Source organism: Delphinus delphis, chromosome 4 (assembly GCF_949987515.2).
Source record: "Delphinus delphis chromosome 4, mDelDel1.2, whole genome shotgun sequence".
Classification (NCBI taxonomy): domain Eukaryota; kingdom Metazoa; phylum Chordata; class Mammalia; order Artiodactyla; family Delphinidae; genus Delphinus; species Delphinus delphis.
Genome location: NC_082686.1, coordinates 81,141,946 through 81,159,847, shown reverse-complemented (window position 1 = coordinate 81,159,847; position 17,902 = coordinate 81,141,946). Strand labels below are relative to the sequence as shown.

Here is a 17,902-nt window from a genome sequence, read left to right as displayed (position 1 = left end):
TTACATTCTCTCTTGGGATGCTCACATGAACACCGTGAGGGAGGCACCATTGCTACTCCCAAGGGACAGGGTCTCAGAGGGGTTAGGGTGCTGGCTTAAGCCTACACAACTTCCCCTCTACAGGCTGGCAGAGCTTGGTTGCAAACCCAGGCAAGTCAGATGCCAGATTCTACTCTGGAGACGAAAGAGTCAGTGCAGCAAACTGGGACTTTTGCTGATGCTAGACTTGTCGCAAAATTAAACTTCCAGCTGTTGTTTGAATAATTGAAATCTCCCACTACTACTCTGTATTGTAGAGTACTTAGAGCAGTGTCTGGCACGTCAATGTTGGTATCAGTATTATATCTTGCTTCTGTGCCAGATTTGTGTTAAAAAAAAAAAGTAAACCATTAGCACAGCACAGTCCTTGGCACACGGTATTCCATAAAGTCACCTTTCTTCCCTACTGCTGTTTTAAGTGTACTCTGTCCCCTCCATCTCTAGTCATAACAAGCTAGGAGTGTTAGTTATTAACTTGGTAAGCCGTTAACCTCTCTCTGGAAGAGCAAACAGTCCTCACTCTGCTTTATGATAGAAGGTCCCCTTCCCCCACTATCTCACTGAGTCATAGGTGGACTGGGGCGAGTAGAAGAGGTGGGGGGAGGCTGGGGACTGTTGGATGTAGCTGCTCCCCACCTTTGGAATGCACCTATTTGGAAATTGAGAGGCAGTGCCTTGTCTTGGAAGGAGCATGCCTAGGCTTGGAGACAAAGAGATATGGGTTTAAATCCTGGCTCTGTCACTTGCCAGCTGTGCGATCCTGTGTTGGTTCCTTAACCTCTTTGAGCTTTAATCTGTCATCCGTAAGATGGGGTGGGGATGGGGAAATAACATTTACTTCGAGGGTTTGACTGGTCTCTGGAAGACAGCAGCATTCCAAAACTGTCTGCATTGTTATTACAGTTAATAATAATATTACCTGTGCCATGAGGCATTTTTCAGCCTGAAATCATCCTCCCACTACCTGAGATCTTGCTGGAAGCATTTTAATGGCCCCTTGGCCCAGCTCATGCTAGTGGGAGCCTTGCCTGACCATACCTGCATGCCTGTTCTCCACGCTTCTTGGCCTGGACACCACACACTGATTTCTTTCAGAACCCCAGGGCTGCTTAAGGCTCGGGAAAGGTAGAAAGTTGCCGTGCTAGATCTGGGAACGTGGAGCCCAGAGAAGTACACTGTAGGCTTAAATGGAACACCAGCCCCAGGGCCGCTCCCGGCGGGTTCCTGAGCTAAATCCTCCAATAGTTCCATGACATCATAGGGCCCCCCTCCCCCTGCTGGGACCCGGGTGGGGGGCGCCTCCTGGGGAGAGCGCAAGGAGGACGGCGGTCCCTGTGCTCACCGTTGGCCATCGCTAACCTAGGACCGGGCTGGCAGGCTCGCCCCTGAGCCGAGGCTGCGCTGCAGCGAAACCCAGGTATTTACAGCCGGGTATGGGTCGAAACAGAGAGCTGTTGTCCCGGCTGCCCGGCAGCAAGCTCGCACAAGCCCCAAGTTGTGCTCAGAGTGGGCGCGGGCTGCGAGGTGCCGGACGCGGGCCGCCCGGGTCCGAGGCAGCAGCGCTGCAGGCGCGGGGTGGGGTGGGGTGCATCCAGGCCAGCCCGGTTCCTGCCCGCCTGGAAGCCGTTCAGGAATCTGCCGGAGCCCAGGCCGGGAGCCGCCCGCGCCCGCCTGCTCCAGGCCTTGCTGCGCCGGCCGCAGCTGTCGGCAAGTTCAACAGTCGTCCCCACTTGCGACGACAGTACCCATAGTTCTAGTTTCTAAGCCAAGGGATGGTTGGTTTGGTGGAGGGCCGGTGGGTTGTCGTATTCATCCCATTCCCCCAACCCCCTCCCCCACCTCTCAGATCCTTAAAATCCCCATAATTTGGGGCAGAACTAGGACCCGCCAAGTTCTCCGTGCTCTCTGAGGGGCGGAGAGCCGAGGAAGTGAGAGAGGGCAGTGGTGCTTCCCTGCCCGGGCCTCGGGCTTTTCCGAGCCCCGGGTGCGTACCTGCCGGCCTCGGTGACCTGAAAAAGGCGGCGGATCTGAGTGAGGCCGCCTGCATTTCAGCCCGGACGATCCTATTTAGGAAGGTCCTCAGAGAAGGAGATCCCATAATTTATTTGATGACCTGTTTCAGTTTTTAGCAACTAGGAAATTCTCCCGTCTTCTGACCTCGATTCACGGTGCCACGGACTACGCTGATTTTCTCCAGTTTAGAACACAGATTGTTTTGTTTCATACTCCTGCCATCGGGCAGTGTCTGCTCTCTGGAATGACCTCTTCCAGGCCAGATTATAAAGTGTAACCCAGGCCTCGATGCCTCTGGGGGCATTTGTCCCCTTTCAGCTTGAAATTTTCTTTCTTGGGTTCCCTGCCTCTGCATTATCTTGATTGTCTCTCCCATCTTTGGTGACTCCTTCCTGGACTTTAAAAATAATAAATCCCATGTACCCCAAATCTCAGCTTCAGCAATTAGCAATTCACAGCTAATCTTATTTCAACTCTACCCCAGTTCATTTGAACTATTTTATAGCAAATCTCTGATGTTCTATCATTTCATCTATAAATACTTCTGTATGTATCTCTAAATGATAAGACTCTTAAAAAAAGAATTATCTCAATTCACTTATCACTCTTAAAAAGTAACAATAATTCTTTAACATTGATAGCCAGTAATTGTTCAAATTTCCTCAACAGTCTCATTTGAAAAAAAAATTGTTTTGTCTGAAAGGTCTACAGAGTGAATTTGGTTGATATGTCTTTTAGGTTTCTTCTGATCTATAAATTCCCTGTTCTTTTTTTTTTCTTGCCGTATAATATTTTATTGAAGGAAATGGGTAATGGGTCATTTGTCCTGTACAGCAGAGCAAACTTTAACGTGCACACAAATCACTTCAGGATGATTAAAATGCAGATTCTGATTTGGGAGGTCTGAGGTGGGCTGAGACCGCATTTCTACATCCTCCCTGGTGATACTGAGGTTGCATATATGACGGACCACACTTTGCATCTCTGAGGTGTTTTTAAAACATATTCCCAGCCTATCTGGAGACTTGATCCAATTCAGGGTTGACATTTTGGCAAGAATACTCTATCAGTGTATTTCCTATTGCATCTCATCAGGAGGCACATAGTTTAGTTGTCTCATTTTTTGGTGATGTTCAGGTTGGTTAGTGGGTTCAGGTGTCGTCAGCCTGACTCTTCCATTATAGAGTTCTTAATCAGTGGACGATGATCCTTGTCTGGACCCATTATTACAGTCCTTTAGTGGTAGGATACACTTGAGGACACCCTAGCACCCTTTCTGTGCTCTTCTTCCAAATTTCTACAAATGCCACTTTCTCTGTGCATTCTTCCTTTCCATTCTCCAAAAAGGATCTCTATCTCTCATCTCTGCATCTGTGTTCTCATGGAATCAAAGACCTGAAGAGTCTTGAAAGATCACTCAGTCTAATTACCTCATTTTATAGATGAGAAAAATGGAGGTTAAGGAGGTGAAAGGAATGGTCCATTGTCACATAGCTAATCAGAGTCATCAGATCTGGAATTAGACCTTTGGTCATTTAGATTGGCAACCAAGAGGACATGAGTGATTTTGTAAAGAGGAATTTTGGCAGCTGGATGAGGGCCAAAGCGCAGAATCTTAGAATGGTAAAGCCAGATGGAACATTAGGTTTGGTAATGTCTGATTACCAAAATGAGAACAATGAGGCCTAGAGGTGGTAAGTTACCTTTCTAGAGCACATGGCTGTCTCTTGGAAGAGTTAGGGCTTAATTAGGGCCACATATATAGGCCACAGAGTTGGGCCTACTTGCTTCTGTTTCTGCTGTACTCACTGCCTAAACTGCCATGCAGCTCTTTTATGCGTATTAAAATCCTATTCCAGCTCAAAAGCTAACTCCTCTCTGGGGCTTTTTCTGTAGAGGAAATTGCTCTAGCTAGAAATTGATCTTCCCCTTCTCTGAATTTTCATTGCATTGTTTTTCTGTCGTATATGGAATGTATATTCTGCCATAGATCATGCATATTTGCCGGTCCCTAGGAGATTTTAAGCTCCCAGAAGGGAGGGACCATATGTTCCATGGCTCTGTGTTTTCCGTAGTTCTGGTATGTCTTACCCATTTCAGAAGTCCCATATAACTATTTTTTAATTGGAAGAATGTGTACAGAGATCCCCAAACAAAAACCAAGGTGTCCCTTAAAGAAACCTGACAAGGTTTTTTTCCTTCCAGACGAGTTCCCACAACTTCCCAGGATGAGTATATTGACCGAATAAAGTGGACTGAATGCCCAGGTTAGGGAGAAATACGGAAGGTTAATCCAAGTCTGCAAGAAATGGTCCTCTGATCACAGCTAAGGGAACTCTATACCTGAACAGCTGGTAATAAGAATAGGACACATGGGACATGATGTATATGAGACAAACATTAAGGGACAGAAGACAAAAAGCACTCATTCATCCATCAAGAATGTTGGGAACCTATTTTGTGCTAGACCCTGGGGATGGAGTGGAAATGCGACACAGTCCCTTTCCTTAAGGGACCTCCTGCAGGTCAACGCTAGAGGCAGTGATATCCTGCTAAATGCTTAACAGCGGGATCTCCAGGAAAAAAAGAAGCTCTGATTGTGGTGTTCCACAGTGTAAATATTCCCACTATGGCCAACTTCAAGCTACAAATGTGACATCACCGAAAGCAGAGTTAGGAAGAGACGTGCCAGCAGGCAAGCTGGCCCCAGCATACCACTGAGAAGGCCATAGATATCTGCATATCTGCAGGGCCTATGGCCAGAACAGAGAAATTTATTGGGAGTGAAAGAAAAGCAGTCAGGGCAAATAGTGCTGTCTATTTTCCCTAGAGAAGAACTAGAGAGAATGTTTTTAGTGTCAATAATCTGATGTGTATCCTGAGGGAAGAAAAGGGAAGAAATTGAGTGGTGTTGATAACATTTCTAGAAAGACAGTCTGGTATTATCTACATTAAAAAATTTTGTTTTGGCCTGGCATGTAGCTAAATCTTCCAGAGCAGTGGCTTCCCCTGCATTCAGAGGAGCTGCTTTATAGCATTTTAGGAGCTAATGTCTTGCTTTGGGCAGTTAGATACTAATACACATGTGTTATATGATAATATTAATAGATATAATTTATTGAGTAACTATTATGAACCAGGCACTTCATATATTTTATGTCTAATCCTTACAGCCCTGCAAGGTTGGTATTTGTATCTTTTTTTTTTTTTTTTTTTTGCGGTACACGGGCCTCTCACTGTTGTGGCCTCTCCCGTTGCGGAGCACAGGCTCCAGACGCGCAGGCTCAGCGGCCATGGCTCACGGGCCCAGCCACTCCGCAGCATGTGGGATCTTCCCGGACCGGGGCACGAACCCGTGTCGCCTGCATCGGCAGGCGGACTCTCAACCACTGCGCCACCAGGGAAGCCCTGTATCCTCTTTTTTACAGATGAGGAAACACTGAGTCAGCGAAACTGAGGAAGGTCCTTGTTTTCCCAGTTTATCCAGGTTTGTGGTGGGCTTCATGAACTTACAGGTTTCCTGCAGAAGATGCAAATGACGAGATCAAGAGGACAGTCCAGCTTATAGAGCCTGTACCTGAGGCCTGGGAATTTTGTGCTTTGTTATCTATGAGACTACTTCTGGAGTATTCTAGACGTAAGGGATTTGATTCTTCATTTCAAGGAGGACACTGGAAAAAATGGAGTCTATCAAGAGAAGAGTGGTCAGGATAGCCAGGAGTCTGTACATCAAGTTGTATAGGAACTGGGGACGTCGGCAAAGATCAATAGGAGATGACATGGAAGATAGATTTAAGCCCTATGAAGGGCAGTCGTGTGGAGGAGCAGAAAGGCATGTTCTGTGTGCCCCCAGATGGTGGAAATAGGCCCAAAGATGGGGAATTCAGTCATGCATCCCACAAACACTTATTGGGCCTCTATTTTCTTCCAAGCATTGTGCTAAGGGCTGACAAGGGAAGGATATGGCGATGAAAGGGACATACATCCTTGTTCAACATCGTGAAGAACTTTCTGAAAGTCAGAGCCTTCTAACAATGGAACAGGCTTCTGGAAAAGTAGTGAGCTTCCTACCCTTGGAGTATTCAGGAAAAGGCTGGATGTGTACTTATCAGAATATGCCGGAATGAATCTTTTAGTTGAGCGGTACATGGGACCAGATCCCCTTCCAGTTCAGAGATTCGGAGTCTTCATTCAGCCTTGCTTTGGCAGGCTAAAGTGCTGTGCTGAAAAAGTGTCATCATGGTCCCCCTCCTACTGCCCGTGTCCATCTAGCTGCATGCTCCGCGTTCTCTGACAGTGAGTGGTGGCGGGCCAGTTAGGCTGGAAAGTGGCTGCCATCTGTGACAGGGATGATGGCATTTTGGCGGGTTTGTGTGGGCTCCAGGAATGCAGCACTGAAGCCATGTACACACAACCTGCTTAAGAACATCCCATGGGCAGAAAATGTTTTCTTCCTCTTCATCCCTCCTCTGTTGCTGTGCCAGGCGGGCACAATGGTGCCTTTGAGAGGGGCAGCTGGAAGGGGGTGTTGGCAGGGAGGCTGGAAGTAGAACATTGCAGCTGAGGGGGAACCAAATTCATTTCCAGGAGCAAGCCTGCCCTGGATGCCAGTTTCCAAAACAAAACTGCTGTTTCTCAGAGCTCACGGTGGTGGGTTGCCTCAGAGTTGGACAGAGGGCAACGCCGTTTCCTATCCACTGCTCCATCCTCCCCAAGTTAAAAAAAGTCCTGGTGTGTTGAGGCATTCTTGCTCTGGATGCCGATTCATGGGCTTTGCTGTCTGTCTGGGGAGCTCAGACCAACTTGGGGTGGATGGGGCTTTCTGAAGGGTCAGACTTGCCTGCAGATAGAGCGGGGCTGATGGCCATAGGGGCAGGTAGGCTTCTTGGCCACCAGAAAGGGCTCAGGATGGAGACCCTTCCTTCTGCCTTTCAGAGTCACTTCTTCTGACCCCCTAGCAGCCCTGCACCCTTGCTGCCATATGGGCTCTGCCCACTCACTGTCTTCATTCTCCTGGGTGGGAAAGAGGTGGGAGAACTCTGGCATTTCCTGTCCTGGGTTCACAGTTGTCCCAGACCCTCGGCTACTTCCAAAGTTCTCAGCAACAGCTCAGAGATGGGCGTGGGAGGTCTTCCCACTCACCTCACAGTTAGGAGAAGGCCTGAGTACCGGACTGCAAGCTCAGCCGTCTCCCACCCTGTGTTGCAGTTGGAGCAAGGTGGGTCCCTTTTACTTTGGCGGCTTCCAACAAAAAGGTATCACTTGAGTCTGGTCAAGTAGTAATTTCTGTTAGTGTTCACACTAATTATGGGATTTTTTTTACACTTGGGTTCAAACTGTACAATCAATAACTAGAGAGCAATTACTTCATTTCAGGTACCGGGGAGACAGGATGAATAAGATAGAGGCCTTGCTTCAGACAGCCGACTGCCTAAGAGATATGCCAAGTCCTGAATGGGAGCCCCACCACCAACTCAGCTGACACATACATTAGGGGGAAAGCAGAGGTGTAATGCAGAGGCCAGCTCCTACCGGGAGGGCTGTGGCATTGTGGGAGCATGTGGCCTTTCATCTGATCTGATCTTGCAACACTTATCTTTAGGAGACTCAATTTCCTTGAGTAAATAATACACACCATGCAGAGCTGTTATGAGGATTAAACAAGACCGTGTACCAAAGTGCTGGGACAGAGCTTGTTGCAAGGTGAGTACTCAGGAAGTGGCTGCTGTTGTTACTAACTTGTGGATCCCAATGGACTTGAGATATCGCGTGTATGTGCACCCATTATTTAACCGCTCCTTTGTTAGATTATATGCCCTTCCTGAAAGAGTCAATTCTTCTCCTTTCTTAATTCCTCTTCTATAGAATACTAGGATCAGCAAGTTTACGACCTCACTAAGATAGATAACCAAAGACCTATCCACCATAGCCAATGAACATATTTGTAGGTAATATTCTCTGCCTGTTTCATAACCCAGTTGTAGAAGCAGAAAAGGATGGGAATAGCTCTCATCCAAGGTCCCTGAATCTCCTGAGTGTAGAGATGAAGATCATGAATTCTTTTCAATATTCTAAAAAGTCTAAGAGCAATAATACATTTCCCACTGACAGGGCGTCACAGGTCATTATTATTTAAAAGATGCATTTGTTTGGTAGACATAGCTTGGGGAAAGTTTTTCTTTCACTAAGGGACCTTGGTGGGTAGAAAAGTTAATAAGCTCGTTGGGGCAGAGGTTAGGCCGAGAGATCGCCCAGGAATCTGTGTGGAGGTGCCTTCTAGCCCAACATGCTGAGTCATGTGACCCCAGCCTCAGTCTCCTGAGACCTCCTCGGGCCTCATCTATCCACTCTGTTGCATATACCCCCGCCTGCTTTGTGAAAATGTAGGCATGAGAATTCATCCCTAAAAATTATTCCAAAGTCCTTGGGAGACACAAAGCATATGTAGCCAGGAGTCTGAAGACAAAGAAAATCAAAGCAATTCACAAAGAACAAAGGAAATGGAAAAGAACAAGAAAATAAAAGCATAAGGATGAATGGAGGCTTGAAGTGAAATACAGGGTATGCATGTGTAGGGAATAAAAAGAGGGTCATTTAAGAGAGAAAAAAGTTACGTGTCAGAAACTGTAAGCAAACAATGGGATTTTTAAAGAGGAACTGACAGAAACAATTTCTTCATAGTAGGCTGAAAGATTTTAAGGATCAGTGAAGGAAACTTGTAGTCAGTGCGTGGCTGAAAGAGGGAGAGAGACGGAAAGGATGGAGCTGTGTTTAAAAATGGATAAAGATTTAGGAAATCAAAGAATCACAGAGGTCCTCCAGAGGGCTGCTTTTAAAGACACAAAGGCTAATATTATTACAGGATTGAAATAAGGTCAACATTAGAACAGTACTGATCCCTGATTGCTGAGACTGTGCGTTACTTTTCCTTTTCGCCTCTCTATGGTTTAACATGTTCTACCATGGATTTGGATTACTTTTATAATAAGAAGAGAATTTAGCACACGTAGTAGGAGGGAGCGGGAAGAAACTGAGGCTGGGGTATTTGGAGCAGTGAGAACTGTAGGATGGGCAAGAAGGAGAAATCTGAAGAGCACCAGCTGCCTTGGGTGGCCTCACAGTGAGGATGCTGCTGGAAAGATGGAGACCCTGGACTCGATGGAGGAAGTGAATGGACTCCAGAGACGGGAGAGGATGTCCTCTAAGGCCCATTCCAGTCTTTGACTCCAGGGTTTGATGAATGATCAGGTTGCCACCTTTTGTTTTCTAAGAACTCAAAAGCCCCTGCAATGCTCTTCTCAACTTTCCCTTCCCCATGAATACGTTTTCGTTTCATCTCCTCTGGAATCACTGTGGCTGTGTTGATGGGCTGAGCATTTAGCTAGTTCCCACCTTCATCACTCCAAGCTCTGAAAGGCTCTACCCGCCCAAGCTGAGAAGGTGTAGATGACGCCAGAAGAGGCCAAGGTGCTTGAAGTTCTCTTCCCTCTAATTGAGGAGTGTGCAAAATTGCCAGTGGATACCAAGGCAGCCATGGGTTCTTTCCTGCCACTTACTGGCGGGGTGAACTTGGCCAAGCTACTGAACCTGTAAAGTCCTTGATTTCGCTCTTCTGGAAAGTAATGACACTTGACTGGATTGGAGTAGCTAAAGATATCAGCTCAATCTTAAAGTAATCTGATTCATTATTTACTCAGCTTCTTTACATGCACATGGCTGTGCTAAATATTAGTTTTGGAATTGAGGATTCTCATAGACAGGGCCCATCTCATGCTATGGCTTCAAGATCCCTAGTACTGTGCCCAGCACATTCCCTTTTGTAAAAATCACATTTAAAAAACTGAGATGAAATTCACCTGACACCAAATTAACCATTTTAAAATATATGATTCAGTGGCCTTTAGTACTTTCACTCACGCCATCTTTTTGAAGTGTTAGACTAACACAGCCTTTGGGGTTGGTTCCGTTTTGTTTTAATAAAACAGTGCTGCACTGCACCTCCATGCTCATCCCCTTGCGAACTCACATACAGGAAGCTCTCCAGGTCTAGGACGTGAAGAACCTGCTGGGTCATTGGGCCTACAGGTGCGTTTTCAGTTCAGCGTTTGCTGTCAAACTGCTCTCCAGAGTGGTTTACCACTGCTGTCTGTGCCCCGGCAGTGTCTGAGAGTTCCCATTTCTGCTTCTCCTCCCATCGCGGGGCGCGATATTCCCCATGATGGTGTGGGAGCCCCACAGCACAGAGCAGGTAAAAGAAATGAACCAGCTCCGGCAACGTCACCACGGAGAGGTCTCAAGAACTTAATGGTGAGTGAAAAAGGCAAGCTGCAGAGCACCAAAGGCTTGTGGGAACTCGACTCCATCCAGAAAATTTTATTTCTTTGGTTACAAAGATACTTGAAGGGAATACAACAAAATATTGACAAACACCAATTCTAAGTGAGGGGGAAATGGGAGGGTTTGATCTAAAAAGTTCTCAAAACCTTGTTGTATTAAAAAAAAAATCCTCAATTAAAAGGGGGGAACTGATGTGCAGAGATTCCCAAAATATACTGGGGAACAGATTCTTTTGAAGCAGCTTCCACATTTGGACTCACTTTTCCCCATGCAGAGGTTCATATTAGTGGAGCTGGCTAGGCTTCCCTTGTGAACATTGTTTAAAAGTAGATACAATATCAAGGAATTTTGGAAGTTCTTATTTTTAACCAGTAAAATGAAAATTTTCCACAGCTTGTAATAAAATAAGTGCTCAAGCAGAAGCCTGCCTCTTTTGCTCCATGTAACTACAGCTCAAAACCTGTGCAAGGCTATTCTGGGCCTGGGGTGCAGGAGGTGACTCACTGTGTCCCTCCCTCACCCTTCCCCCACCCGATTATTCAGGTAAAGTCAGATTAGAATAAACATCAAAGGCGGCTTTGGAAGGGAAGGGAAGTCAGAGACATTGAGACCAGGGCTGAGGACAACCATGTGGGTGACATGCTGGCTTCGTAATTAGAGGCAACCGCAATTTAGGAGCACCCATTTCCCAGGAACGGCACTAACTTTCACAGCTTGCTTTGTGTGCCCGTGGAAGAAACATTTAGAGCATGCATTCGCAATATACAATTTTTTGCTCTCTTTTTCATAAATGTAAAAGTCTCATGCCTGCTTTTGATGTTATCTGAAATGTTAAAATAAATAAAAGTATGTGACTACGAGCAGATCAAGCATACCTCGTACCCGTGAGAATCTCTGCTCTAGAATAAGGTGCCAGTACTGCCCTGAAACTCCCGAGTTTTGGGCAAATCTGGATTTGAAGCCTGACCTGACCACTCAGAGGCTGTGGACCTCAGGCGAGCTTCTCGCTTTCTCTTAGCTTCTATCCCCATCTCTGGAAAGGTGATATGATACCTGCCACTTGGGGCTGCTTTGTAGATTCCGTGAGGCACTTAGCACCACTGCCAATTAACTTAAAAAAATAACAAACCTGAAAATGTTAATCTGAATCATAGCCCTGGGAGTAGGCTAACCCCTTTCTTCCCATTTTATAGATGAGAATACTGAGGCCCAGACAACACACTTCCACTGAGGAGGGCTAACGCTTGTCCAGGCCAAGCCCTTTTCACCGAGTACCGCCCCCCACCCCCACCCAGACCAAGTGTCTGCAGGTGAACAGTAGATCTGGAGTCACCTTCTCCCCAGCCTTAGTCTTTGACCCCAAAATAGTGTCCAGGGTGATTGCTCACGTGGCTCCTCAAGGCCCCCGGATCCAGTTTCCTTAGCACTGGTTAAGTAAGTATTATATTAACCAGCTCTTGTATGTTCTGTCAACTGGGCTGTAAGCTTTATTTCAGAGAAGGGACCAAGTGTCCTAGGCCTCAATAGGCCACAAGCCTCTGAAAAACAGGCTGTATTCCTTGTGAGAGACCGTCAATGGAGACCTTCCCTGCATAAGCTCATTTTAGCTTTAAGTTTCACCATCTAAGTTTTACCAAGGTGACACACAGACATGAAACTAGAAATAGACTTTCCTATCTGTTCCCCTGAACCCCTTACCTTTGTGCCCTTTCTCAAGTCACTGAACCTCTCAGCCTCAGGTTCCTCACCCATAAAGTGAGGACATTAATATCTTCCCTGCATGTTCTGTGGATTAAAATAAAATGAGATGCTGTGTGGGAAAACCTTTAGTAAACTTTAAGGCAGTTTCCCTCTCTGACTCTCCTCCTGTCCAGCCTGAGCCCCCTCTTTCCTCAAACGAGCAGTAGGACTGTGCCCTCTGTTCTCTTAAAGCATTTCTCAGCAAACCTGCCCAGCTGCCTCAGCTGAGAGGGGACCAAGTGGTCTCACATTCAGTAAAGGAGGAAGAAACAGTGCGTCCATGCTGAAAAACTTGCCGAATTTCTAGCGCTTGTTAGGTCCATCTCTATTTATTGTGTTCTAAGTTAACTCCTTCCAGGATGCCTAAAATCTCCTGTCTTACAAGTTTCCAGCAATGAAATCTTGGTCAAGTTACTTAACGTATCTGAGCCTCAGTTTCCTCATTTAACAAAATATGATAATACTTGCCTCACTGGGTTATTGTATCAAATGAGGACACATTACAGTAGGCAGTCAGAGCCTGTGATTTTTTTCCCCTCTTCCCTTGTTGCTTTTCTCTCTCTTCTGTTTATCTTTCTAAACCTCCGTGCCTCAGCTTGCTTTCTGTGACGAGGGGATAAGAATACCTGGCCTACTTAGCTCACTGCTTGTTGTGTGACTCTGGAATAAAGGCTGTGGTAGGGCTTTGGAAGCGATGATATGTAGTATAAATACCTGTGTGCGGTCATTCCCGGGATCTCTGACCTTGAACTGATGAGTGTGCTGGTCCTCCCAGGCCTGGGCTGTTGTGTGCAGTGACCACATGTAGAAGGTCACTTAACATACCTTCTCTTACTGCTCTTCCTGAGGCCCCTGATGCTCTCACATCTACCTGTGGTGCCCTGTAGCCTCCTAACACCTGTCACTCACACGCCTCCCCCTTCTGTCTCTTTCGCCTCCTCTGGATCACAAGACCCAGGACTGTCCACCCACTGTTCCCTGGATACAGAATGATGCCTGCCCCAAATCCTCCGGGCTGTGAGAAGCTGCCTGCCATATGAGCCCCCCATCCTTAGCGTCCTGAATAAATACTAAAGACTCGTTATGGGGAGCTAAGGAAAATAAGACGTGCTCCCAAAGCCCCCAGCGACCCACAGTGTGAACACCCTCACCCCCTGCAGAGGCCACCAGCCCCCTCTGCGGTTGAAGAAGAGCCACTCAGTATTGGACTCAGAGGGGGCCAGGGTGCTGCCGGCTGGGAGCTGGGAGGGCGGGGCCCACAGAGGCAGGGGAGCTGAGCTGCTCTATTCTGGGCACAGTTTCAAGGCCAGCTGCAGGGAGAACAAGCAGTCGCTGTGTGTCTGCAGCTGGCAGTGGTTAGGCCAGGGCTGTCCCTCACTTGGGGTGTATTTAAAGACACCCCAGCAGATGATCATGCCAACAGCAAAAATGCACACGTAGCTCCAGCCACGTTCAGTCTCCAGCCCAGCCCTCTCCTCCTTCCCTGCAGCTCCCTGGCTGTGGATTTACGTATCCATAGACGACAGCGGGCACAGCGGGCTCCTCAGCCTTTCCCCGGTGGAGGTGGTACCACCTGGGGACATGTGCCCCGGGCTCCTGGGCCTCTCTGCCCTCTGACTGAGCTGGCTAAAAGTTCAGGGGATTAGCTGGGGCGGCGCCTCCCACCCTGGGGTTGGTAACCCGGCAACCGCTGGGGAGAGACAGGCAGATGAGTCAAAGAGAAGCACAGAATCTCTGGCTTTGTGTTTTGTTTGTGAAAACTCCCTGTGAATGCAGGCTCCCTTCTGCAGGGAGTGGCAGGGCTTTCCCATACTGCTTCAGGCGAAGGGCTCCTCCCCCAAGGGATGCCCGGGACCCCCTTGACTGCTACTGCAGGCTTAGGGACAAAGCCCATGGGCTGGGAGGAGCCCATCCTGGCTGAATTCTCTGACGGCCTTTCACTTGTTCTTCTCAAGTGAAAACAAGACTACAGGCCTGGATCCCATGGGAAGGGGTTGGTGGCGGGGGTGCGGGTTGGTAAACTGAGAACTATGGGCAAGGGACCCGATGGGCCTGAGGTCCCGCAGCAGGTTTGCAGAGAAGTTTGGGCTTTCAGGTGGCCAGAGACCAAGCAGACCTTTTCATAGAAGTGACAAGACCTCACGAGAGCAGTCCAGCAGATGCGGTGTGAGAGGTGGGAAGTGGGCAGCTTCCGCCGGGAAGGGAAGCTGACAAGCTAAGTGTCTGAGTCAGGCTGCTCCAAGTGCCAGCCCAGTGAGGAAAACACGAGTGCACCAGTGGGGTCAGCTGTGTAATTTGAGGGGCCTGGTTCAAAATGCAAATACAGGGCCCTTTGCTAAAAAATCATCAAGAATTTCAAGACAGTGTCAGAAGAGCATTAAACCAAGGGTCCTTCTGAGCGACTGTGCAGGCTGCACGCCCATGAAGCCAGCCCTGGGTGCCCGTGAGTCAGCTCCTTGAAAGCAGCGGCGGGCGAGCTGGGGGATGTCTGGCCACCTCCGGCCTCAACCCCCAGACCCCTCAGCCCTGTGGCCATCAGCTCCCAGACTTTTACCAGGCTTGGGACATTGCCTCTACCCTCACAGCAGCTCCTCTCCCTGCGTGGGCAGCACCTGCCTTCACCTCTCGGAAAAGGGGAAATTTCAAGGCCACAGTGAGGAGAGGGCTGAGGGCCGGAAGGACTGCGGCCCTGAGTCCACTGGGCCTCTAGGTCTGGACGGGCCGAGAAAGGCAGGCCCCATGACTGGAGCCTCCTGGGAGTGAGGCCGTGGATGTGTTGGGAACAGGATGGATGTACAATGGACTACACTTGGGATCACCTCTTGAGGACGCTCCAGGACATGTCCTGAGGGTGCGTAACAGTCCAGGAGCAGAACCAAGGTCCAGCAAGCCTTGGGAACTCACCTCCAACTCTATGTGGTCGTGGAGTTTCTTGCAGGTGGCTGCGAAGGTCTCTGAGGTGCCGAATTCAAAGTACCACAGCTTGTTCTTCATCCTGGACCAAGAAGCAGAAAGATGACTCAGTGTTCTGTGTTTGAAATGGTCGTGTACCACAGCTCTGCTGTCGGTGTCCCCAGTCTTATGTTTTCAGTACTTGTTAATTGGATCAGGGATGGAACATTTTTAACCAACCGTTCTTGCTATGAACTTAGAGAAAAACCCATTTATTTCTTAGACATCACGGCTACTCTGGGTGAACTGCCAACAGATCTGTGAACTTCCTGGTCAGAGAAGGAGAAAGGCCTGCTTTGCCTCTGTATCTGGATCAAGGGAGGAGTTCCATGAAAGTCAACCAGAGGCGGCAAGGGACAGCATGCTCTGGTCACTGTCCTTTCTACTACTAACGCAGAGGAACTTCAATAGCTGGGGTACAAAGGGACGATCAGACAGCCCTTTGAGACTTGAGGGATGTACACTCTCAGGACAGAGGGGGAACAGCCCAACATTAAACCAGCTAAAATGTGTGCTGCTTTGCCTGTGCTTTGAATGGGAGAAGCAGAGTGGAGAGAATTGGACACAGATTTGCAGGCAAGGTGGAAAGAGAAGAAAAAACGCGAGTTGTTTGCTAGCAATAGTTCCCCCCACTTCTTTCTCAACTGTGTTTGCTTAGGCTATGACAATCCTTGTTCTATTTGCTTCAAAGTAAGAGCTCACTATTTTGAACTTTAAAAATTTTCAACATTTTCCTTATTGGGGGAAAAAAAGAAACACAACGGGGTTCCCACGCAGCCGGGAGCTTTGCGAAGTCAGATGGTGTGTCCTGACACTTGGTCGTTCTGATCAGATGGTCTCACCAGGAAGTGTTTCTGAAGGTATTCCATTCCTTCCATGCCAACTGTCATCCCCTTATCAGGGGCTGGCTAAGAGAAGGGACACTGTCCAGTTCATAAGCTGGCAGATTCTGCTGAGGAAGGATTTAAAAGAATCACATTCTTCTTGGCACACTCTTCAGGAGAGAGGATGCCGCTCTGCGTGTTGCGGATCCTCCATCCTCAGATCTGTGGACTAAGAGGAAAGGAGCATTCTTCAAAGGGAAGAAGGCTCTTATTTCTTCCTAGTATTCCTTAGGTCATACTGTTTAGAATAACAGACAAAACTTTTCTCTCTACATTTCTCAAAGAGTCCACCTAGAACTTGAAGATGAGACTGTGCCCTCCCATTGCGTGAAGATTTCTAAGACCTAGTTGGGAAGATTTCTGACTCTTGGTATGCAGGAGAAATGATAAATGATGAAGGAAATAAGAATAAGCAGGGCTTCCCTGGTGGCACAGTGGTTGAGAGTCCGCCTGCTGATGCAGGGGACACGGGTTTGTGCCCCGGTCCGGGAAGATCCCACATGCCGCGGGGTGGCTGGGCCCGTGAGCCATGGCCGCTGAGCTTGCGCAACCGGAGCCTGTGCTCCACAACGGGAGACGCCACAACAGTGAGAGGCCCGCATACCGCAAAAAAAAAAAAAAAAAAAGAATAAGCAAGATTTATGGAGTTATGCTCATGAAGAAAGTTAGAAGGACTGGGTGTGCTTTAAGTAGACCACTGCTTCTCAACCAGCGTGCTGCGGCACAGGTACGCCTGAGATACCAATCTCCTCAGCCTTCAGGGTGGCCAGGTTGGGGTCTGGGGCAGGCTGAGCACCACCCTCCCCATGCCACAGCTGGCATTCTCTTCTGTGTGACAGAAATGCCAAACAAATGCTTTTGTTTTCTGTGCCTGCCACGATATGCATAGGGAACACTGCTCCGATCACTAGTTCTCTGTATGCACAGTAATGTGAATACAAACTACCTGGGGATTTCATTGAAATGCAAATTCTGATTCAGTCATTCAGGATTTGGGCATAAGAATTCCTTGTTTTCTAATAAGCTGCTAACGCTGGTCCAGGGATCACACTTGGAGCTGTGAGGATCTGGAGACTACATTTGTGGTTCTGAGACATTAGTATTCGTAAGAATCACTTGGCGAATGTGATTAAAATGCTAGTTCCTGGGGTCCAATTTGTAGAGATTCTGTGTGAGAGCTGTGGGGCGGGGCCCAGGAATACGCATTTTTATGAGTGCCCAGGTGATCATTATGCAGGTGGTCAGCTGTCAGGACTTTGAGAAACATTGCTCTAGATCCCAGTGAAATGACACCCAAGGAAGAGGACAGACCAATTAACCCTGAAAGAGAGGATTCCTCGGGGAGGACAGAATGAGGGTCAGTGCCTTTCAATAGACAGTGATGGCAAAAGACCCAGTAACAGGAAAAACACAGATTGTCAAGGTTGAGGATGCCTCTGCAGCAGTGAAGGCATCTCTGCAGCCAGGAGACCCGCATCATGATTCCACTTGAAATATCACTGCTGGTCTGAATCATGACTTTTGAAAGTTATTGCCAGGAGAGTTAGAGTTTTAATAAAATTTCCAGAAGCCACAAGCTATTTTTGCCCAGAAGTGGCTCTTCTGATGATCTAATAAGGTTAAGAGGTCATGGTTAGGTCAGTATCACAGAATGACTGAGAGGATCAAACAGACTGCTATTCCATTGCTGGTTAAGTGTCCATTGCTGGCTGTGTAACCTAAGCCTCAGTTTCCTGATCTGTAAAGTGGAGATAATAAAAAGATCCGCCTCAAGGGGTAGTTGAGAAGATTAAATGGGATGACTGCAGAGCACTTCCCATAATGCTTGCTGCATGATAAACTCACCAAAACTGTCAGCTACTTACTTATCAGTTATAATTTCAATGTCTTTTGAGTTGGCATGTTTGGATAACATAATAAGGTTAAATGACAGATCA

General features: G+C 47.8%; 1 protein-coding gene across 5 annotated transcripts in view; it reads right to left on the bottom strand.

Annotated features, from left to right (window-relative positions):
* The window catches only part of DGKG (diacylglycerol kinase gamma), a 128,119-nt gene that overhangs the window by 50,568 nt on the left and 59,649 nt on the right, over nt 1-17,902 (bottom strand). For all 5 annotated transcript variants that reach the window (XM_060010983.1, XM_069540643.1, XM_060010980.1 and 2 more), the window contains exon 12: nt 15,034-15,124. In XM_060010983.1, coding sequence (XP_059866966.1) covers nt 15,034-15,124 — 91 coding nt within the window. The remainder of the gene's footprint in view (nt 1-15,033; nt 15,125-17,902) is intronic.